Source organism: Bacillus rossius, chromosome 1 (assembly GCF_032445375.1).
Source record: "Bacillus rossius redtenbacheri isolate Brsri chromosome 1, Brsri_v3, whole genome shotgun sequence".
Classification (NCBI taxonomy): Eukaryota; Metazoa; Arthropoda; class Insecta; order Phasmatodea; family Bacillidae; genus Bacillus; species Bacillus rossius.
Window position 1 is genome coordinate 379,013,623 of NC_086330.1, and position 20,023 is coordinate 379,033,645.

At 38.4% G+C, this 20,023-nt stretch overlaps 1 protein-coding gene and 1 long non-coding RNA gene across 2 annotated transcripts in view; one reads left to right on the forward strand and one right to left on the reverse strand.

The window, feature by feature from the left end:
* LOC134528579 (uncharacterized) lies at positions 1-15,805 on the forward strand. The gene is made up of 2 exons (XR_010074408.1): positions 1-201; positions 14,844-15,805. It is a non-coding gene; the product is annotated as an uncharacterized LOC134528579 (long non-coding RNA).
* LOC134528578 (probable ATP-dependent RNA helicase DDX43) overlaps positions 5,833-20,023 on the reverse strand; it is a 23,058-nt gene continuing 8,867 nt past the window's right edge. Inside the window, exons 6-12 of the mRNA XM_063362324.1 lie at positions 19,623-19,788; positions 17,288-17,397; positions 16,014-16,146; positions 14,949-15,096; positions 13,302-13,543; positions 12,425-12,587; positions 5,833-6,157 (exon numbers count right to left, since the gene is read on the reverse strand). Of these exons, the coding sequence (XP_063218394.1) occupies positions 5,990-6,157; positions 12,425-12,587; positions 13,302-13,543; positions 14,949-15,096; positions 16,014-16,146; positions 17,288-17,397; positions 19,623-19,788 (1,130 nt within the window). The 3' untranslated portion in view covers positions 5,833-5,989. The remainder of the gene's footprint in view (positions 6,158-12,424; positions 12,588-13,301; positions 13,544-14,948; positions 15,097-16,013; positions 16,147-17,287; positions 17,398-19,622; positions 19,789-20,023) is intronic.

Genomic DNA, 20,023 nt, shown 5'->3' on the forward strand with positions numbered 1-20,023 from the left:
TGTAGACATCCTGTACATAGTACATATACATCTGAGCTGTAGTCCAATCGAAACAAGAGTGAACCATTTTTTACTTTACACGCCAAACTTCAATGTTTTCTTGGGAAGAGAGTTCATTCAGGAGTAATGCTCGTTGGTTCATTCCGTATGCAGTCAGCTGATGGGTTTGGCAAGAGATAAGACCCTCATGGATTTGCATAAGTAAGCTTAATGCAACTTGCATACCCAAAAAAAGTAATCTAAAAAAAAATATTCTAAAAACTATTACAATAAAACCCTGTTATAATGTTACTGCTTATAACGTTATAACTAATACTTTTAAAGTCCCAACATTTTCCTCATAAGGACAATTATATATAGTTTATACATATAACATTACTCGTGAAAACTATATACTTCGTGTGGCCAACTGTATAAGCCCCACAATAATGGGTGCCACTGTCAACTATCTGCTGCTCCTGTAGTGTAGTATACGTTGGCTCCAAGTTGTGGTAGCCACTCTAACTAATATGGTGTGTTCTTGCTGGGTTTTGGGCATCTACACTAGAGGTGGGTCGAAAAGTATCAACCTGATACTTTCGCACTGATACGCGCCTGTATCAGTAATGGCAAACGAGTACACTTGAAGAGTATCAGAGACTTTAGTATCAGTTCAGAATTCAGCTGGAACAACACCACGGCCAATAAATACAGTACACGATCGCAGATGACGGTCACTTGGGCGGAGCTTGTGAAAGGGGAGGGAGCAGGAACGACGAATAAGGGATAAAGAAGGGAAAGAATGTAGGGGAGGAAGCGCAGGGGAAGGCGTTGAAGCCTTGAAGGAGAGGCGAAAAGCGATATTGTTACAAGCAGGGCTACCACTCATGGGTTTTTCCACCCAGATCTGGGTTTTTCCAATGGTGTTTGGGTTTCTGGGTTTTTAAATAATGAATTCCAACAATTCTAGGTTTTTTATAATTTTAATTATTTTTATACCTAAAACAATAATAAAGGTAGTAGCTACTGTATCTGTTGCAATATCTGTTTGATAAATGCAAACAAGTCTATGTGTTTCACACACAAAAATACATATAAACACAAAACTAGTTTTCAAGAAGCTAAGTCGAATATTAAATTAGACACATTCTTCAAAGAGGCTTGCAGAACACAAAACCAATGCAACAATTAACCTTCAAACCAATCTTGTAGAATCAGACTCTGAATAAAGACTAACGTACATGATGAAGTTATATAAAAACAATTACCGGTTTAAAGGATGCAGTGATGGTGTTTGTTTTGTCATGTATATATTTGTAGGTTTTTTTATATGTACTGGTCCAAGAATTACTTATACAGCCATTTTGCTGCAGTGTAATTTTCTTGTATTGGTTGTATTTAACCGTTTTCAGTCTTGTAAGGTAATTAATTGTTTTATATTAAAACCAGTTATGTTTATATTTTTGAATTAGTACGCAAACATTTTCAACGATAGCATTTTAGACGCATCTGGGTTTTTTACCCATGTGTCTGGGTTTTTTAGTAGGTTATCTAGGTTTTTCATGAATATCAGAGTGGCAGCCCTGGTTACAAGTCGTTTTGTTTATTGTCCTACTTCAAAGTACGCTCAGTGCGCAGTGCGTGCACCGTCTCGTTCAATAATAAAACTAATGAAATTTTAATATTAAAAAGTACATTAATACAAGATATAATATTTATATTTGTGCACCTAACAGCTATGAAACTGCAAATAAATTCTCAGTTGACACTAATAACAGATGTAATCAACATATGGACTTTCTTTTTTCGAAAACAATTAGTAACTAGTGTTTTCATACATTAAAAGATTACGATTAGTGAGCATACTATATCAATGTTTACGTTTCAAATGTTTCTTCAGATTAGTCGATGATGATTTATAACTCAGTTTTTGTTTACACAAATTACAATTAGCAAACTCATTATTTTCCGTAAAAAAATTCCACACAAATGAAGTCTTTTTCGTGCACTTATCCATTCCTTATTTCACTATAAAGATACTAACTACAAAGCATGACAGCCCGCAACAATGTACATGGTGATACACGGCCAGGACGAACTGCAGTGAATGTTGAACTGATTGATACTGGCTGTATCAGGCGGGCATGAGAGTAACAGAGGTAGAGAATTACCGGGCGTGATAAATAATGTATCAGATTCTCCTTCCGGTCGCACGGTCTGCGTACGCGGAGCTTTGTTGCCTCCTGGGACCGTCTGATACAGAAGTATCAGAGACTTGTACCTAGGTACATTACTGTATCAGTATTGGGTTGGGACTGATACCGAAAATTGCTGTCCCAACCCACCTCTAATCTACACTCTTCACAGTAGATATCATGAACGCTGCTACTGGATTGACTACCAGACTGATAGTCCAGCTAGCACGTCACTGCACTGTGTTACTGTCCAGAGAGTAATTATTAAAAGGAAATGTGGTAGTGTTGTGTGAATAGTGGAAATTTGCATTACTTAACTGACGTTTGTTATAAATGAAATAGTAATAACTGAAAAACATGATTTTAATGGATCCTTGAATATGGGCGTGAAGTTACTATTAACATGCGATTAAGCGAGAACAACCAAAATAATATATTTTGTATGTTAACTTCTGTTCAAATCTAGGTGTCGGTAATTGGATGCAAATGACGTCACTGGAACACATTGAATACCATGCCGGGTCTAGCTATATGCTGTCGGAGGCTTGAGGCTCTCTTCCCAGGACCTCCAGGTGGTCTGTTGCTACGCTGGAACACTGGACACTGTAAGCTGTAATTGGCGAACTACAGAAGATCTGGGGTAGCCGGGTGTCGGGCTGAAGAATCGACTTCCCTCTCGTTCTAGAAAGTCTGGTTTAAATTGAATCGGTCTCACCAATCGTCGTGGCCGATCGCAGCTGGCGCTGACATCAATCGTCCGGAACCACTACGGGACGAAACGGGACCGATGCAGAAGTTGGCACTTGATGTCGCCAATACTCCCTATCTAAGACTTATTCAGTCTAGATACAACTCTCCCAACTTGTAGAATGGAGAATTCTAGTTAGTACACGATCGCGGATGATGCGAATCTTCTATTCCTCGGGCGGCAACCAAGGCTTTGGTTCGCCCCAGCCCGAGAAACGTCTTCCCGCTGCAAGATGGCGATGGCGTCTCTCTTCTTCCTCCTTATAACTATTTACTTTCAGTCCCTAGCAACCAAGGAGCTATAGCTATCAGCAAACCAAATACAGTAGAACCCTGTTATAACGAATCTGAAGGGAGTAGTTTATATGTTCACTATAGAGGGGAAACTTTATATCTGGGAAAACTATTATATTGGCATTACATACTCAAAAGCAAAATCTTAACTACGCATAGGCCTAAGCCAAGAAAAGAACTAATGAAAATACTCAAAGAAACAGTTTTATTAGCAAATGCAGATATTATTTTTAATGAACTACACATGTACAAACTTTCTATTACCTAATGGTTCTTGGACATCGGCGTATTATCCTTTTTTCAGGCATTTAATACTCTGTGACGTTTTCGCAGCTTGAGAAAGAAGTTTGTTCAGCTTGTTTAATATTGTACTTAATGTGGATGTTGCAATTCCCAGTTCCTTTGCTATTAACACGTGCGGGACAGTGGGGTTGGAGTCTACCTTTTCAATAATGTCCAGTTTATCTCGCACAGATAATGCCTCACGTTTTTTACCGCATATTTCAACCTTTTTTATGTACGTATTTCTTATTGAAGCACATTTGCAGCTTAATAACACGAAATTCTTTGTACCGTAAAAAGTAAATAAACAAAAAATAACGAGTCTGCCGCATCAAAGATCACTTTGTATCATTTAGTATCGCAGTTGCTAAAGCTGGAACGAAATTTTCTCACTTTCTATGGAAAAATTTAGTCCACAGAGTTCTATCTAGTGATAGTCTTACGAACCTTACTCGATCAAAATGTCCGAAACGTGAATGATAAAAATGAGACGTAAAAACATTGAATTTGCTGCTATAATGTAGATACGTAATTGTGTGGCGGTAATTTATGTATAATTTTGATAACATATTAATAGTACATGCCTTCGCCCATTCTTTAACCATGCAGGGAAAACTTTTTTATTTTCACCAAACTGATCACCATTTTTGGCTACACGTAGCCTACCGAGGCCACTCGAATACGACTTGTTTATAATATGAACAGTGGAAAAACGAGTAGCGTATTGCAGAGAACAACTTCAATATGATCCAGAATAGACGTTTTGTGAAAAAACTTGTAATTGTATGAAAATATTTGAGATAAATGTGCATTATGCCGGCAAAATTTGTTCGTGGTACACGGGAAAACGTATCAACATTGACAAAAGTTGTGCGCTATATCCAATAAAATAATACATAACCTCACATCATTTTGCCGGGACTGAGACGAAAATTCACAATAAACGGGAATTCATTATATGCGGGTTCACTATAAACGGGTTCTACTGTAGACTGCATAGTGAAATAAAACTTGGATGTTAGCGTGTAAGAGTATCGAACTAAGACAAAATGAATAAAGTTTCCAAAGAATAATTCTTAGAAGACCCTGAAGTTAAAAGTGTGTTGTCTCTGGCAATAAGATGTGTAATATCTGTTATACTTTGGTTGTCCTCTTTACAATAAAATAATTAAATACATAATATTAGCCCATGAAATATACAGTTAATGTTACAATAATAATAAAAATAATAATCATATAACTGTAAACAGTTGTACTGGTTACACTCGATTAATTCATATCCTGGTAGTGTTTACTTTATAATTCAATTAATGCAAAAAAAAAAAGTTTTGAAAACACAACTGTTACAATACTCATCCCATCTGTGAATTTTAACATGTTTGTAAAAGGTTTACTTTATACTTGACTTACATTTTTGTCTACAATCACTGCTATACCATAGATGTAGACTGTTCAAATAGGATTGTATGAAATGTGTGCTAAAATACAAGCATAACTTTCTCAATTACGAATCTATTGGGACCCTTGTCTTAATAAAAAAAAAACCTTCCATTCCTTGCCATTCAAAATTTTTTTCCCCAAATGTTTGTACATATTCCTGCGAAACTCTAGTTTGCCAACTATTTCACAATGACAAAATAAAAATCAGTGTTTTATATTACTGATAAAAGAGTTAATTTATTTTGTCATCATTGTCACGATTCGTGAGACCATTTTCCAGAAATGTTTTAAGACAAATAAAATAGAAGCTGTAAGCATGAAAAAATTAAAAAATTGTTGGCTTGGTTGAACAAATTCGAGCATTGATTGTACCCATCAGTGGTTTTAAGTTTAAACTGGTTTATATATCTTGAGTCAACTGGTAAACAGTTTGAACATTGACAAGCGTTTCATTGATATTTCCTGCTTATGATCTTTCCTTGTGCCCCCTTAAAAAAACATTATAACAGGGTTCTACTGTAAATGTCTTACATTACTGAGGTGATATCACAGCAAATGGCATTACTACACAGAACACTTACAAAAAAAGCAAACGCACCTTTCTCTTTAAACAACGTCCTTAATTTTTTTTTTGTTTGTGCACGCCTATACACAAACTAAAAATGTAAAACAAAAAAAAATTGTCTTTACAATCTACAAAACATATCCTATTCTTACCAATCACACTTACTTTCCCACCGCATATTCAAAGTCCATTCCTGCGAGTCGAGAAGAACGGAGGAAGAGAGATACTCAACAGGACTTTTATTTGAACACACAGATTTAGAGTCTTCTCACCATCATCTTAAATTCAACACACGTTACACTTTGATAAACACAATCAAAAATAGTTCAATTTTATTACAAAACTTCATTATTTATTAACAAATACCACACGAGCAGAATACAACAGTAAGAAAACAAATGCGACAAATACTGTGCCAGCCGCGCCGCTGAAAACTCGAGGTGTTCAGCCGACGAGAGATTTCGTCCCAAGAGGAAAGCGTCCACGTTCACCAGCGGCCCCTGCCGCCCCCCCCTCCGCGCCCGAAGCCGCCCCTGCGGCCGCCGAACCTCCCCCCGCCACCACCCCCGCCCCGTCCCGAGCGCCGCTCCTCGTCTCTGCGCTCGCGCATCGCGCTGAACCGCTCCGACATGCTGTACAGCTCCTCGGGAACCTCCTGCAACAGACACCCCGTGAGCCTTGAGCCTCCCGGCCTCCCGCTCCGTCGACAGACAACACTGATGGCAGGTTTCTACAATCTACGATGACGTACTAAACTTACCCGGGGATGTTCGGTTATAGACTAGTCAGCTACAATAAAAAAAAAAAAGGGGGTCGTCTGTAAAGTAGGTTTACCTACAATAATTTCACCTGATAACGTCAAAAGAAAACATCAACGAAAAATTGCATGCTTTTTAATTTTCAAATATTATTTACAGTTTTTTTTGCAAATTTATATAAAAAAATTATTTTAAATATAATCACGAACAACAAGTTATAGAAATAAACTGAAATCAAAGTCAATGAATTGTTAATTTGAAATGACGAATTTGGACAAATAAATCAAACTTTTTAAATTGCTGCTTTTAAAAAGCCCGCCCTTAACCTGTTTGATATTATAAAAGTTTTTTATTTTCGCACGGTGGTTGGCCGGTTCTTGCACGCTCGGCTCAGGCGGAACGTGACAATGAGTCATGCTTTTTCGTGCGTGCAGCCGGCGTTCATTGATTTATAAGACGTTATCACGTCAAAACAACCTAGAGATTAAGACCAGGTAAAGCTGCAGATTTCCATAATTTTTAATGATTTCAGTTTACCATGAATGGAATATTGTATTTACTAAAACAAATTATGTATGGTCTAAAAACTGCTGTAACTAAGATGGCATCTTTTTGTTTATAACTCTCCCCAAATTGTAACAGTTAAACTATACCCTGACATTATAAAACATCACAATGCGTTGGCAACATTGAAATAATGCGCAGGATAGACGTTTCGTTAAAATTACACAAAGAACAAGAAGTTAAAGAATTGAACAAAAAGTAACCATAACCAAAGTTTTCAAAACTCGGTTTCGGGTAGGTTATTTTGAAGGAACCGAAAAATCAGGGAACAGCCAGCACAAGTCCTAATTTAAAGTTATTTACAACTACTACCGTATTTACTCGCATATAGGTCGCCATCGCATATAGATCGCACCCATAATTTTAGGTCTTGAATTTGGGATTTAAGATTCCCCCATATAGGTCGCACCGGTAATTTAATGACGCGAACGGCCGGCGCGCCGTGCACGAAAGAGTTAACGGGTACTGTAAAACTCCGCTACTACGAGAGCTGATAATGGCGTGATAAATTGTTGTAACAACAAGTACTCGTAATAACCGAATATAGAAAACTGAAGTCAAGTTAGATTCCGGACTTCTTAAAATGTCTTAATTGTAGACTATAACTCGAAAACAGTGCTTTGTATTGAAAAAATGCACAGAATAAAAGTTGTAGTAAATTTAATTCACGTCACGCGAGTGTGGCTATGCTAGCCGGCTGGTTGTTATTTTCGTTCAAAACGTGACGAGGGAACTTGTATGGATCAGGTAGAAAACATTCGGCTATAAACGAAAGATATAAGAACGCTATCCTGAAATGCTGCGACATGTTTTTGGTAGTGATGTGCGAGTCTCGGCATCATCGAGAACGAGTAGAGACAGAAATTTTCTCGATCTCGTCTCGAGATAATTTTTTTGGCTCGGAATTTTCGAGAATTTTGTAAACAAGAAATAGGTTAGGTAATATAATATATTGAGGCAGCATTTTGCGTTGCGTGTTGAAATAATTAACATATCTTCAACGTAACGTAGATCGAATAAAATAAAATATACTTGTTACGATAGTATACACGATAAATTATTAAAAAGTTAAAAACGAACAACTTCCGTTCACAAGTCACTACATGAAACGGTAAACGTAAACAATGAATTGTGCTGTGGTTATCACATTAAACTACAGAAGAAAATATTTATTTTCCGTTAATAAAACCAACATTAAAGTTAAAAATAAATCATTTTCGGTATCAATATCAAGTATCAACGTAAAACGGTACGGTAAAAAATAAAAATATAAACATGACTGCAGAATTCTTCCGCGATTGCATTTTGTTTTATGGCCTTAGGTTATACACACGGCCAGCAGTATATAACAAGCAACATGATGTTTAAATTGCGGTCCGTATCGATATTGACATATCGATAGTGGTGAATGTTCAGACTTTCATGATCAAGTACCGTCCATGGCTCAAGGAAACTGTATAGACTATGGAGTCAATAACGTATGTTTACATACGACAGTAGGCAAATAAACTGTTAAGTGAGTGTAAAGGTAAAGTTGTAATTGCAAACCGAAAACAAGTAAAGTTGAGTGCGATGGAGGAAAGTGTTAGTGGTGTGGATAAAAAAGAACGGAAAATGGCCACAATATGGAACTTTTATTTAAAAAAGAAAGAAGGTGGCGAATGTAAATTGTGTAAAAACATTATTAAAACGCCTTCATGCTCGACAAGTGGACTTTTGCGGCACTTGAAACAACATCCAGCCGCTGAAAAAGAATTCAACAAAATAACTGCTGAAGAAAAGAAGACTTCTAGTCGACAACTTTCAATGTTTGAGTGTGTTGCAAAAAAAAACAGAAGCTTTGTATCAGCGATGTGAGGAAAAATCAAATAGACAAAAAAATTGCTATCATGATGGCTTGTGATTTTCAACCTTACAGCATGGTGGATGACCATGGCTTCAGAGGTCTAATCAACGAATTAGAACCTAGCTACGAGATTCCTTCGCGAACAACATTTTCAAGGACGGTTATACCACAGTTGTATCAAGAGGAAAGAACCAAACTGGCTGATGAAATTAGTACAGATGCCATCAATGGTCTGGAGTCGCTTTCTTTCACTACCGATACATGGTCATCTAGGGAGACATGAAAGCTACATTTCGCTTACAGGCCATTACCTAACAGAAGAGTTCAAATTAAAATGCCATATTCTTGGCAATTACCACTTTCCAGGCTCACATACTGCAGATGCAGTACATGCAAAGCTTGTAGGGGCAATGGAAGAATGGAATTTGCCAACTGATCAAGTCCCAGTTTATGTCATAACAGACAATGCAAAAAACCTTAAATGTGCCATAAGGAAAACCTTATTTCATCATGTTCAGTGTTTTGCACATACACTACAGTTGGCACTGCACGATGCAAAAAATGAACATGATATTACAGCACTTTTGGCAAAAGGACGAGCTATTGTTGGCCATTATCGACACAGTAATGTTGCTCGTGAGAGGCTGCATGCACTTCAAGTGAAGCTAAACAAACCTGTTCACGAGCTACTGCCAATGGTGCCAACTAGATGGAATAGTGAATACACCATGCTGTCACATTTTGTTGAGCAGCAGGTGCCCATTTCTGCTGATTTAGGAGAGAGCATGGCAGTGGAGAACTTCACCTCTAGTGAGTGGAAACTAGCTGCTAGCATTGCACATATTTTGCAACCAATAGATGAGGCCACAACCGAGTTATGTTACTCAAAGTTCCCAACACTGTCATCAAAAATCCCATTGATATATGGAATTGAAACAATGCTTACAAACTATGTCCAAACAGACCAATGCAAATCTGGTACTGCATTTGCTAAATCACTGCAAAGAGGTTTAAAATCAAGATTTCCTTCATATTCTTGTGTGAAAGAAGATCTTCTTTCAATGGCGCTTGACCCTAGATTCAAGACTGTGATATTGCAAGACCATGAAAAGTTGTTGTGCACGAAATACATCACTTCACATCAGCAACCTGAAAATGATTATCGTCCTGAACCAGAACTGGAGCAGGTGACTGAAGCTAAAGAGACTTGCTCACTGTGGTCAAGTTTTGAAGTGTTGAAGAAGACATCACAATCATCAGTTAGGACTAAATCATCAAGTCTGGAGGAAGAACTAAAAATATATTTACGTGAAGATGTAATTCCAAGGAACGGTGACCCACTTACCTGGTGGAAAAACAACAAGATACGCTTTCCAGCTCTGGCTAAAGTAGCAAGAAGGTATCTGGCAATACCAGCTACACAAGTTGAAAGCGAACGACTATTTAGTACTGCTGGAAACACTGTGAGCATTAGACGTGAAAATTTGTTGGCTGAAAATGTTGAAAAGCTGGTGTTTTTAAATAGCCGCTTTAGACCTTAAATTAGGCTAGCCACTAGAGTGTTCTTTCTTTGTAAACTAATGTTTCATTCATCGTCTTTTGTGGATACTTGATAAAATTATTGAATAATTACCGTATTGGTCCGAATATAAGGCGACCATTTTTACATAAACGAGAGATGCAAAAATTGGAAGTCGCCTTATTTTCGCACCCAAGACGTCAGAACCGCAAACATTAGTTCCAAGCTGAAAGCTACAGTAGAAACATTGTTTAATAAAACGTTCACAATTTTTTATATTAACTAAAACGTTGTTACCTCACACGGAGAAAAACGATAAATCCACCTAATATTGCAGTAATTCACAATTGTTTGAAGTTGAAAATTAAAATATTTGTTCTTGAGTAAAAACGTGAATGTTGAAGCATCTCAAAATGGCAACCTTTTATTTCATAATTCATATTTGTACTTTGTGTACAATCGCGTGTTAACATTTACGGTAATTTATCTTCAGATTTTTAACGGTAATATTTGTACTAAAATATCACAGTTATTTTCAGAACGATTGTTTACGTTTACAAACATTTCGGATGTAATGTATGGAAATTCACGGCTGCCAACTGTCTTTCCACAATATTTCTTTGTTGTAAAACGAACATTGCCGAACACGCACGAAGACGCCATATTAACAGGAATTTGGTACGTTGCTTCAAAAGCTATTTTAATAATCCACTCTTTATTTATGTAAAAACCTTTCATAATTATAATAGATTATTCTTTCAAATTCATAGAACAGACTCTCTCTGTCAGAGAGTAATATGGCAAATATACGCGGTCACGTAACCGAAGTTATTCTTGGCCGTATGCTTCATCATGTCAGCTAGCCACTTGTTTTGTTCCGGCAAGATGCATTCTTTGTTTGCTTTTTTTACGTTTAACACACTACTAAATAGTAATACGCCTTGTTCTGTGGTAATATGTAGCTTAAGTCAAACGGAAAGTTAAATGCTGTATTTTAAGAGGGATTAATAGCCATTGTAAAAATTTTAAATTCGTAGATACAGTAAACTGTGAAAAATGAACAATCACACATCGGTGGAACGGCGGGGAATGAGCCCTAGACAAATAAACAGCTCTGAAGATGACAATTATGCAGCTTCATTAGAGTAAACATACGAAAAAATTTCTAGTGTAATACTTAAAAATGTAAAAATTTTCTAATTGTTTTCTTTTGACTTTTAGGGTAGGCCATTCAAACTTATTTTAAATAAGTAATGTGATAAATATAAATTAATTGTTATACATAAATGCAAAAACCATTTATCAACACAAAATGTATGTCTAATGAATTTTCACATTAATTTCTACCAAAAATTATTTTTACATTTGTTTGGCCTCCTGAAACTGCAGGTCGCCTTATATTCGGGGTCGCCTTATATTCGGGCCAATACGGTATGTATGTTTGTCAGATTATTGAGTTTTACTTTTTTGGATCATATTATCCTGTTAACTCAAGTACAGATTTCTCGATCTCGACTCGATTCTCGAGAATTTTTAAATTGCTTTCTCGATCTCGTCTCAAATTCAAAAAAGTCTTTCTCGCACATGCCTAGTTTTTGGAGTAGATAATCACAGCGACAGACTGACAGGATGCGCTCCCCCCCTTGGCCCTTGCGCCGTCAGCGATGTTTATTTTGACGGTTCAAGCAATTATCTTTTCCAAGACCCTTCACAGCGTAAAAAAAAGAAAAAAAAAACAAGGGTTGACACTGCTGCGTGGGTGGTCTAGAGGGGTGGTATCTATTTTTAGCCATCTTTTGTATGCCTGCCTGCTTACAGTACAGCTCTCGCCAAGATAAATGTGAACACACAGCGCCCAAAAAAGTGTAACAGACTTGTTTTTCAGCCGATTTTACTCAAATTTTCGACTTTCTCTGATAAAATTTTTCACAGTTTCTCAAAAAACTGTCGTATAAACGGAATGGACGCATCAGAGGGGGGTCGCATCGGCGTGATTCTACTGTATTGCAAAAAAAAAAATTCCTCACAAATTAAAAAAAAAAAAATTTTCTTCACATACAGGTTGCACTTCATTTTCTCCCCCATCAAATCTGGTAAAATTGCCGTGACCTATATGCGAGTAAATATGGTATGTATATATATATATGAAACAATGTATATAAATATGAAACAGAATATTTATGACTATTTTATACACGCGAACATGCAACAGGATGGCAGCACAAGGACCCTGACCTGGTTGGCCTCCTCCAGTATCTTGATGAGCTCGCCGGCCTGCCCCCAGTCCTCGCGCGTCACCAGGCTGATAGCCTCGCCCGTCTTGCCCGCGCGTCCTGTGCGCCCCACGCGGTGCACGTACTCCTCCACGTTGCGCGGGAAGTCCACGTTGAAGATGTGCCTGCAGAGAAGCCATGCATACCCTCGCTAGCGTCCCGCACACCCGCACACGTCACCGCGACGGGCATCAAAACACCTAAGTTGTAAAGGTCTGGGTTGAATTTTTTGACACAGTTCAAACCACGGCACAGAAAATAAAATGCTTTCTAATGACAAAAAAAAAATTATATAATTGTATGTAATAGTAATGTTGAATAAACTCAATAAGGTAAAGGTTAATTTTTTAGGAATTATTTACAGACAGCTTTCAATCATTTAAACAAAGAAAAATACAGGTATACTAAGGTGGAGACATTAAATTTATTAGAGAGGAGATAAGAAATTTGAAAAAATTGAAAATGATCTAGGATGTTGACCGCAGTTGGTCGGCTCGGCAACAGAATATCAATACACATTTGCTAACAAATTAGCAGCACAAAACCCCCTAAATGCTACGAGCCTGTATATTTCTACATTTTTTTTAAATGATGTGGGAAACATGGAGTGAGGTGGTGCTGTGGTAAAACAAAGACTGCACTCTTATCGGTGAACACATCATCAAATTGTAGTAGGGCTGATGATTGGAGGTGTTTCGGGTGATGCAGAGAATCACCCAGTTATATGGGGGGGGGAGTCCAAAATTTATGGGGGGAAAATTTCCCCTTAAAAGGCTATTTTAAAAGAATTCCTGATGTCTTTCAGAATTGCAATTGAATGTATGGTTTGCGGCACTCACGTGACGTCCTCGATGTCGATGCCGCGGGAGGCGACGTCGGTGGCTATGAGGATGCGCACCGAGCCGCTCTTCAGGTCGGCCAGGGCCTGCTCCCGGTCGCTCTGCTCGCGGTCCCCGTGGATGCTCTGGCAGTCCACGCCCTTCAGCACCAGGTCGCTCGAGATGTCGTCGGCCCGCGCCTTCTTGCCCACGAACACGATTACCTTGTCCTCCGGCCCCAGGTTGTACAGGAAGTCCTGCAACTGCATCCGCGGGGGGAACAAACACTCACATTCCACTATCTCTCCTGTGGTCATGTCGGAGGCTTCCCTGCCTGATCAACTAACAAACTAGAGTTTCACATTGCATACATAGGTAGGATCCGGAAAAATTCGCGGGTTCAATGACCTGTAGGATGAACTCCATAGTTATACATACTCTCGGTCAAATGTCACCCACCCATTGGCTGCTGTCTCGTGAGACGCCCCAAACGTAGCAGCCTGTGATTCATATGAAGCGTGGGTTGGGTGTTTCTCATTGGCCCAGAGTCATCCAGGTGAGTTGTGAGCCAATAGCAGAGGCAGCACTGAGGTATAACTATTTGTATATTAGCCTATCGCGAAATGAATTCACGAATTTTTCCGGTCTCTATATATAGGGCATCTTGAGTTTTCCATGCTTCAATTTCACAGATTCCACATAGAATCGGAATCGTAGATTCTTAAGCTCCGAGGAACTGTACCATGTAAGGAACTGTATAAGATTTTGAGTGACATGTAGCACTGGTAGTCTGGACCCAGTATAATACCTGCTGATTACTTCGGAAGTCGTACTACTCAGTGCATATTTTTAATCTTCTGGGGGAGGCACATGCCCCAGTGTCCCCCCCCCCCTAAATCCGCCACCGCCCATCTCATTGGAGTGTCCGTGTTCAGTGGTGTTGTAGTTCATAAACGTTGACGTTTGTTTACTTTTCCCTACTGCAGGTGCGTGTGATGATAAGAATATAAATAATATTTTGTTTTCCAGTTATAAATGACAAACACACAGTGTTTTGAATCGATAACACAATTTTTTCTGTTACGGTTTAGCTACACAGTAGCGAAAATTTTTTTTTGACTACTTGTTTCATGTTTAAAATGTTGCTTACTGTTCAAGTTTATTAAGAAGTCCCATTAAACATAAGAAAAAGTGTATACATCAAACAACTGATTTAATCCCAGCAGTGACAGTTGATATGCGACAAACTAACGAGGTATGCTACGTCAAGTATTCATAAGCAAAAGATTATTCGTTATTTTGAAGTGTTAGTATTCGAGGTCGAATTTAATACTAATCGTTTACAATTCGTATTCGAAAATTCGAATTTTTGCACAGGCCTAGTAATCTGAGTTTACTATAAGGAATATCTTTTAATATTAATTTTTTTTAAGCGGGAATTTATTTCTTGTCAATTCCAGAATTTTATGTCCACGTGCTTTCTATGTATATCTAAAGCTCTTACTTACTGAAAGTTCCACGCTTGTGTACGCACTGCAACGGCGAATCCTGCTTTTTTCACAGGCGTTATCAACATCTCTGCCGTAAACGTACCTCGTATCTTTCTCGTCCACATTCCAAGTCTCTGCTCGACGTGGCTGTGCGGACACTGCACTTGTTCGCACTCACCCTCGGGATCTTCTCGTCCTCGGTGACCAGCTCTATCCGCTGCGTGACGGAGTGGACGGCCGCCAGGTCCAGGGAGCCCACGTACACCTGGATGGGGTTCTTCATGTAGGACTGCGCCAGTCGCCGCACGCCCTCCGGCCAGGTGGCGCTGAAACAGTCGCACTCGGCTGACACGGGGCGGTGCAGCATCCACACAACAACTTTTCATGGTTTTATTTCGTTTTTAAAATGGAGGTTTTTCAGTGTTGTCATTTTAATTTTTATAAAAGCTGTGTCGATACTTACTCCACCAAAATTGTGTTGAGATAAAAATTGATATGCTGCATTTTAACGATAAAATAATTTGTAATAAATTGGTCTAAACCAGATGCATTCAGAACAATAATAATAAATTAATTTTTTCTGATCCATGCACTTTGGTACAATTTTTTTGTCCGAAAATAACAACATTCCTTGAATTTCAAACATTAAAGTATTACTCTTTTTATGATTTGAAATAAGTTTTGGTTAAATGCTACTTGATTTCATGTTGTAACTTGCATTTCGGTGTTATATGGTGTATTAATCTGCATTTTGGTGTTATTTCTGTTTTATCGCGATTCGCCATATAATCTTGTCCCTAGTAATAACTGATAAGTCTTTCCTAGTAGCTACAGAAACTCCTTAACAGGGATTCACTGTGATGAAATACACAATACATTTACAGTTTGATTCCTTTGAAACAGCTAAAATATTTTAATAATAAATTTAAACATTACTTTTTAACACCCCATAAAGCCAAAATAATCATGTAAAAAAAAATTCACAACTCAATATAATTTTTTTTTATAGAGAAAAACAGTTGTAGTTAGTACCAATTGATTTGAATTAAAAAAAAAAAAGAATGAAGATCACGTGTGTAATTTGCAAATGTTTCACTGCAAGTTTTTCAGTCACAGTATCTCACAAGACTTGAAGAGAGGGCTCTGGACCATCAGCCAATACAGCCACTTTCCCACGTCTGCTGAACACGTGCAAGATGGCTGCAGGGCTGCCGGCTAGGACGTTCCAGACAGCAGCACGTACCTGGTCATGATGGTCTGCCTGTCCGGCCGAATGTCCAGCAGAGACTTGCGGATCTGAGGCTCGAAGCCCATGTCCAGCATGCGGTCGGCTTCGTCGAGCACGAGGTACGTGACGGCGGAGATGTTGATCACGCCTACGAGGAACAGCAGCGTTTACACAAGCATAGAAGTAAGAGAATTAAATATACAGAAAAAGCATGTAGATATAAAATTCTGAATTTGGCAGGAAAACAAATGAGTGTTTAAAAAAAAATATATTAACAGATATTTTCTTTATAGTAAATACATATTGCCCTTAAATACAAATACTTTAAGAAATTTGTATAAAAAAACTATTTCAAAATTTTAACGGCTTACAAGCCGACCCAGTTAAAAAAAATGGGAAAGGGGGGGGGGGGGGATATTTCACAAAAATTAAGCTACAACTAAATCAATAAACCACTAGATCCCCCCCAACCCATTTTTAATACTAATTGCAAAACTATAATAAACTTAAAAACTTAACATTTGTTGCTCTTTGTAGGTAACTACAGTAAATCCCTGTTAAGACATTACTCAAGGTTTTTAGAAATCTATACTTATTAACAGGGAAATTTTATTTATTTTTAAGTTCATTGATTAATATACATATTAAAGCAGGAAATTTTCTTAAGTGAAGTTTTTTTAAGACTGTTTAACTGTATTTTAAAAAAGGATATATACTTACAAGCATGTCAAAGTAGAATGAGAATACTAGTTATAAATGAATTGCCTAAACAAATTCAGAATAATTTTCACAGAACTTTTTAGTAAACCAAAAAATTTGAAATTCTCCATTTTATGCAATTTTTACAAAATATTATTTCCCAACAAATTTACATATTTTGTCATTAATAGAATTTTACTCAGCATCATCTGAGGTCTCTAAAGACTGTATAATTGTGCAAGCATTTCACAGACGTACAAACATGACACGGATGCACAAGCATTTCACAGCCGTACAATCATGACACGTATGCACAAGCATTTCACATACATACAAGCATGACACGTATGCACAAGCATTTCACATACATACAAGCATGACACGTATGCACAAGCATTTCACATACATACAAGCATGACACAGATGCACAAGCATGACACAGATACACAAACATTTCACACACACAAGCTCGACACGGACGCACAAGCATTTCACAGACACACAAGCACGACACGGACGCAAAAGCATGTCACAGATACACAAGCATTTCACATACATACAAGCACGACACAAACGCACAAGCGACTCACCAGCGTTCACAAGGTCGTTCAGGCGTCCCGGTGTCGCTATCACTATCTCAACGCCTCTAGTGACGATATTGACTTGGTCCCGCCGGCTGCCACCGCCGTAGACGCACACGCTGCGCACACACAGACACACACACTGCCGTAGCGGAGGTCACGCACAGGAACATCCCGAGGCATCTTCAGGACAGCACCAGCAGAGCACGCATGCTTGGGGAACACACCACAGGACATATACCCGTGTTACACATTTTTTTATATATACAGCAAAACCCCTTATTTGCACTTTTCATGGGGACAAAGTAAAAAAGTGTAAAAAGCGGGAAAGTGTAAATAAAGGGAAAAGTATAAAAGGGAGTACAGTTTACCTTATTTAGAATTTTTTTCCTTTTGTTTAATAGCACATACTACAATGCAGGTACAAACACACTAGCAACAAATTTTACTTTAGTATTTAATCAATTATTAATTTACCACATTTGACAAAAATAAAAAAAGAATGAAAGCCAAAATGTTTTTCTGATTACTTCCTAAAAAATAAATTTGAAATTTTCTTCTGCTTGCTTTTTTGGCTGTTCAAGGAGATTATTTGCCTCTCCAAATTATAAATACAGTTGCAACCGGCAGGGTTTATAACAAATACGGGCTACATACACATTGCTCACAGTAAAAATTTTTAAGAAAAGGCCGCAAATTGATGAATATTTACCGTCAATAGCGCGCCAAACGCGGAGAAAGGTCATTTTACTCGGTCAGCTGCTGTAACGACGCGGCGGCGCATGCGCACTCTATGCTCCGCCCAGACTCATGACGCCATCAGCCGCCAACCAATAGATGCGAGCTTAGCGGAAAAAAATATAAGCTCCACCTCCCGTGTACCAATTTTATCCAGTTCTAATACCAGTTTATTGGTATACGCACCAGTTTTCTCGCTGCCGTGACATGTTCAAGTTTACGTTTATCATGATGTCTTGATACCAATAATTAATTATTTACGATCCCCAGAAAAAAATGGTTAGTTTAAAAAATATGGCGTCAACTGTACAATACTTCCCAAATTATAAAAGACGTATAAAACAGTTACCAAGACACCGCTCATTTTATCTTGTGAAGTTTATGTCTCGTACCAGTATTTCGGCTAAGTTGTGACATAAATACAGTATCAGAACTTACAAGCAGCCATGTTTGTACATTCATGTGTTTACGTTTTTCCCTCGTGCATTTTAGATTGTCTCCTGCTATAATTACTCGTACTTTTACACGCCTAGGCTTAAATTATTACATGTTTAGAAATAAAAGCAACTTTTCATGTTATAAAATATGTATATTTTGCTATTTAAAATGTTCTTTGCCTACTAGCTCCACGGTATTTTCTGGTTGTTTATGGTTGTTACGTGACGTAAATAGCGGGATTGATTCGATTTTTGAGACGTAATTCGCGTGAAAGTATTGTATTGGACTATATGGGAACCAAACGGGACCTGAAGAATATAGTGCAAATAACGGGAAAACGTAAATAACTGTAACGTAAATAAGGGGTTTCGCTGTACTTCGTGAAAGTTATTAGAGTATATATATTCTGTGGTAGTAAAAAGACATGAATTCACATTCTGACTATCTCTTTCCCTACAGTAGACGCAGTATATTCAACAGCTTGGGGGAACTACCTTTAAGTTTCGAATACTGAAGGAACAGTAAAGTCAACTGTTTTAAGAGTTTCGGAGACACCACGCCTACACTACTACGTTAATCAATCAAAGTTATAAATTTACTGTAGTTTGACTTTGCCAGGAAAGCTATTGAAGCTAGGTGCTTGTTGCGAAGCTTTTAAACATTTGAAGCCCAAGAATCGCCCATGAATCTACATATTTAGTTTTTTTGTGTCAATGTTTCCCTTGAAAGTTTTGTTATTTTAAATATTAACATAATGCATGTTTATTTTATAATTCTTATTGAATGATGCTGTATATAAGACACAACTGGCTAATCATAATCACTTAATTCAAACATTACAAACACTAAACAATTAGTATTTTTTTTACTTCAATCCTGTAACTTGTAAGATAAGTGTAATACCAGCTTCACACAGAGCAATGTCCGTAGTTTAGTTTGACTTCGCGAATATTTTAAACATTCAAAATGATATTAGCTTCTCATCAAAAAAATTAACATTCGCACGGGCCAAAGGATACCCCTCATAACTGTTGACGATACTTAATAACATGGCCGTATGTCATTAGGAATCAATAATGGAATAATTTACAATGTGCAATGTAAACTCCAATCAGAGGAAACTGCACAAGCAACGGAACTGAGGAACACGCTTCCTTGGGATGCTCACCACTTGATGTCCCTGTAATGGTACTTCTTCACCTCGCCCTCTATCTGGAGGGCCAGCTCCCGGGTGGGCGCGAGCACCAGCACGTTGGGGCCCCCCCGCTCCTCCCGCGGCACCGGCTGGTTGTCGATGTGGATCATCGCCGGCAGCAGGAACGCCAGCGTCTTCCCTGCGCGGCACCGGAACACATACCCGCCGTCACACTCCCGACCCGGCCTCACTCCCGCGCACTCTGTCGTTCGTGCATCGCCGGGTGCGGACTGTCGCCCGGTCCAAGACGCCAATAACACACAGTGTTGGCGCCGGGCACACACACATGGTGCGCAGAGCTTCAGGAAAAACTACTCGAGATATCCGAGTGGGGTCTGCTTATGGAAAAGCATTTAAGAGTTCGTTAGGGGCCG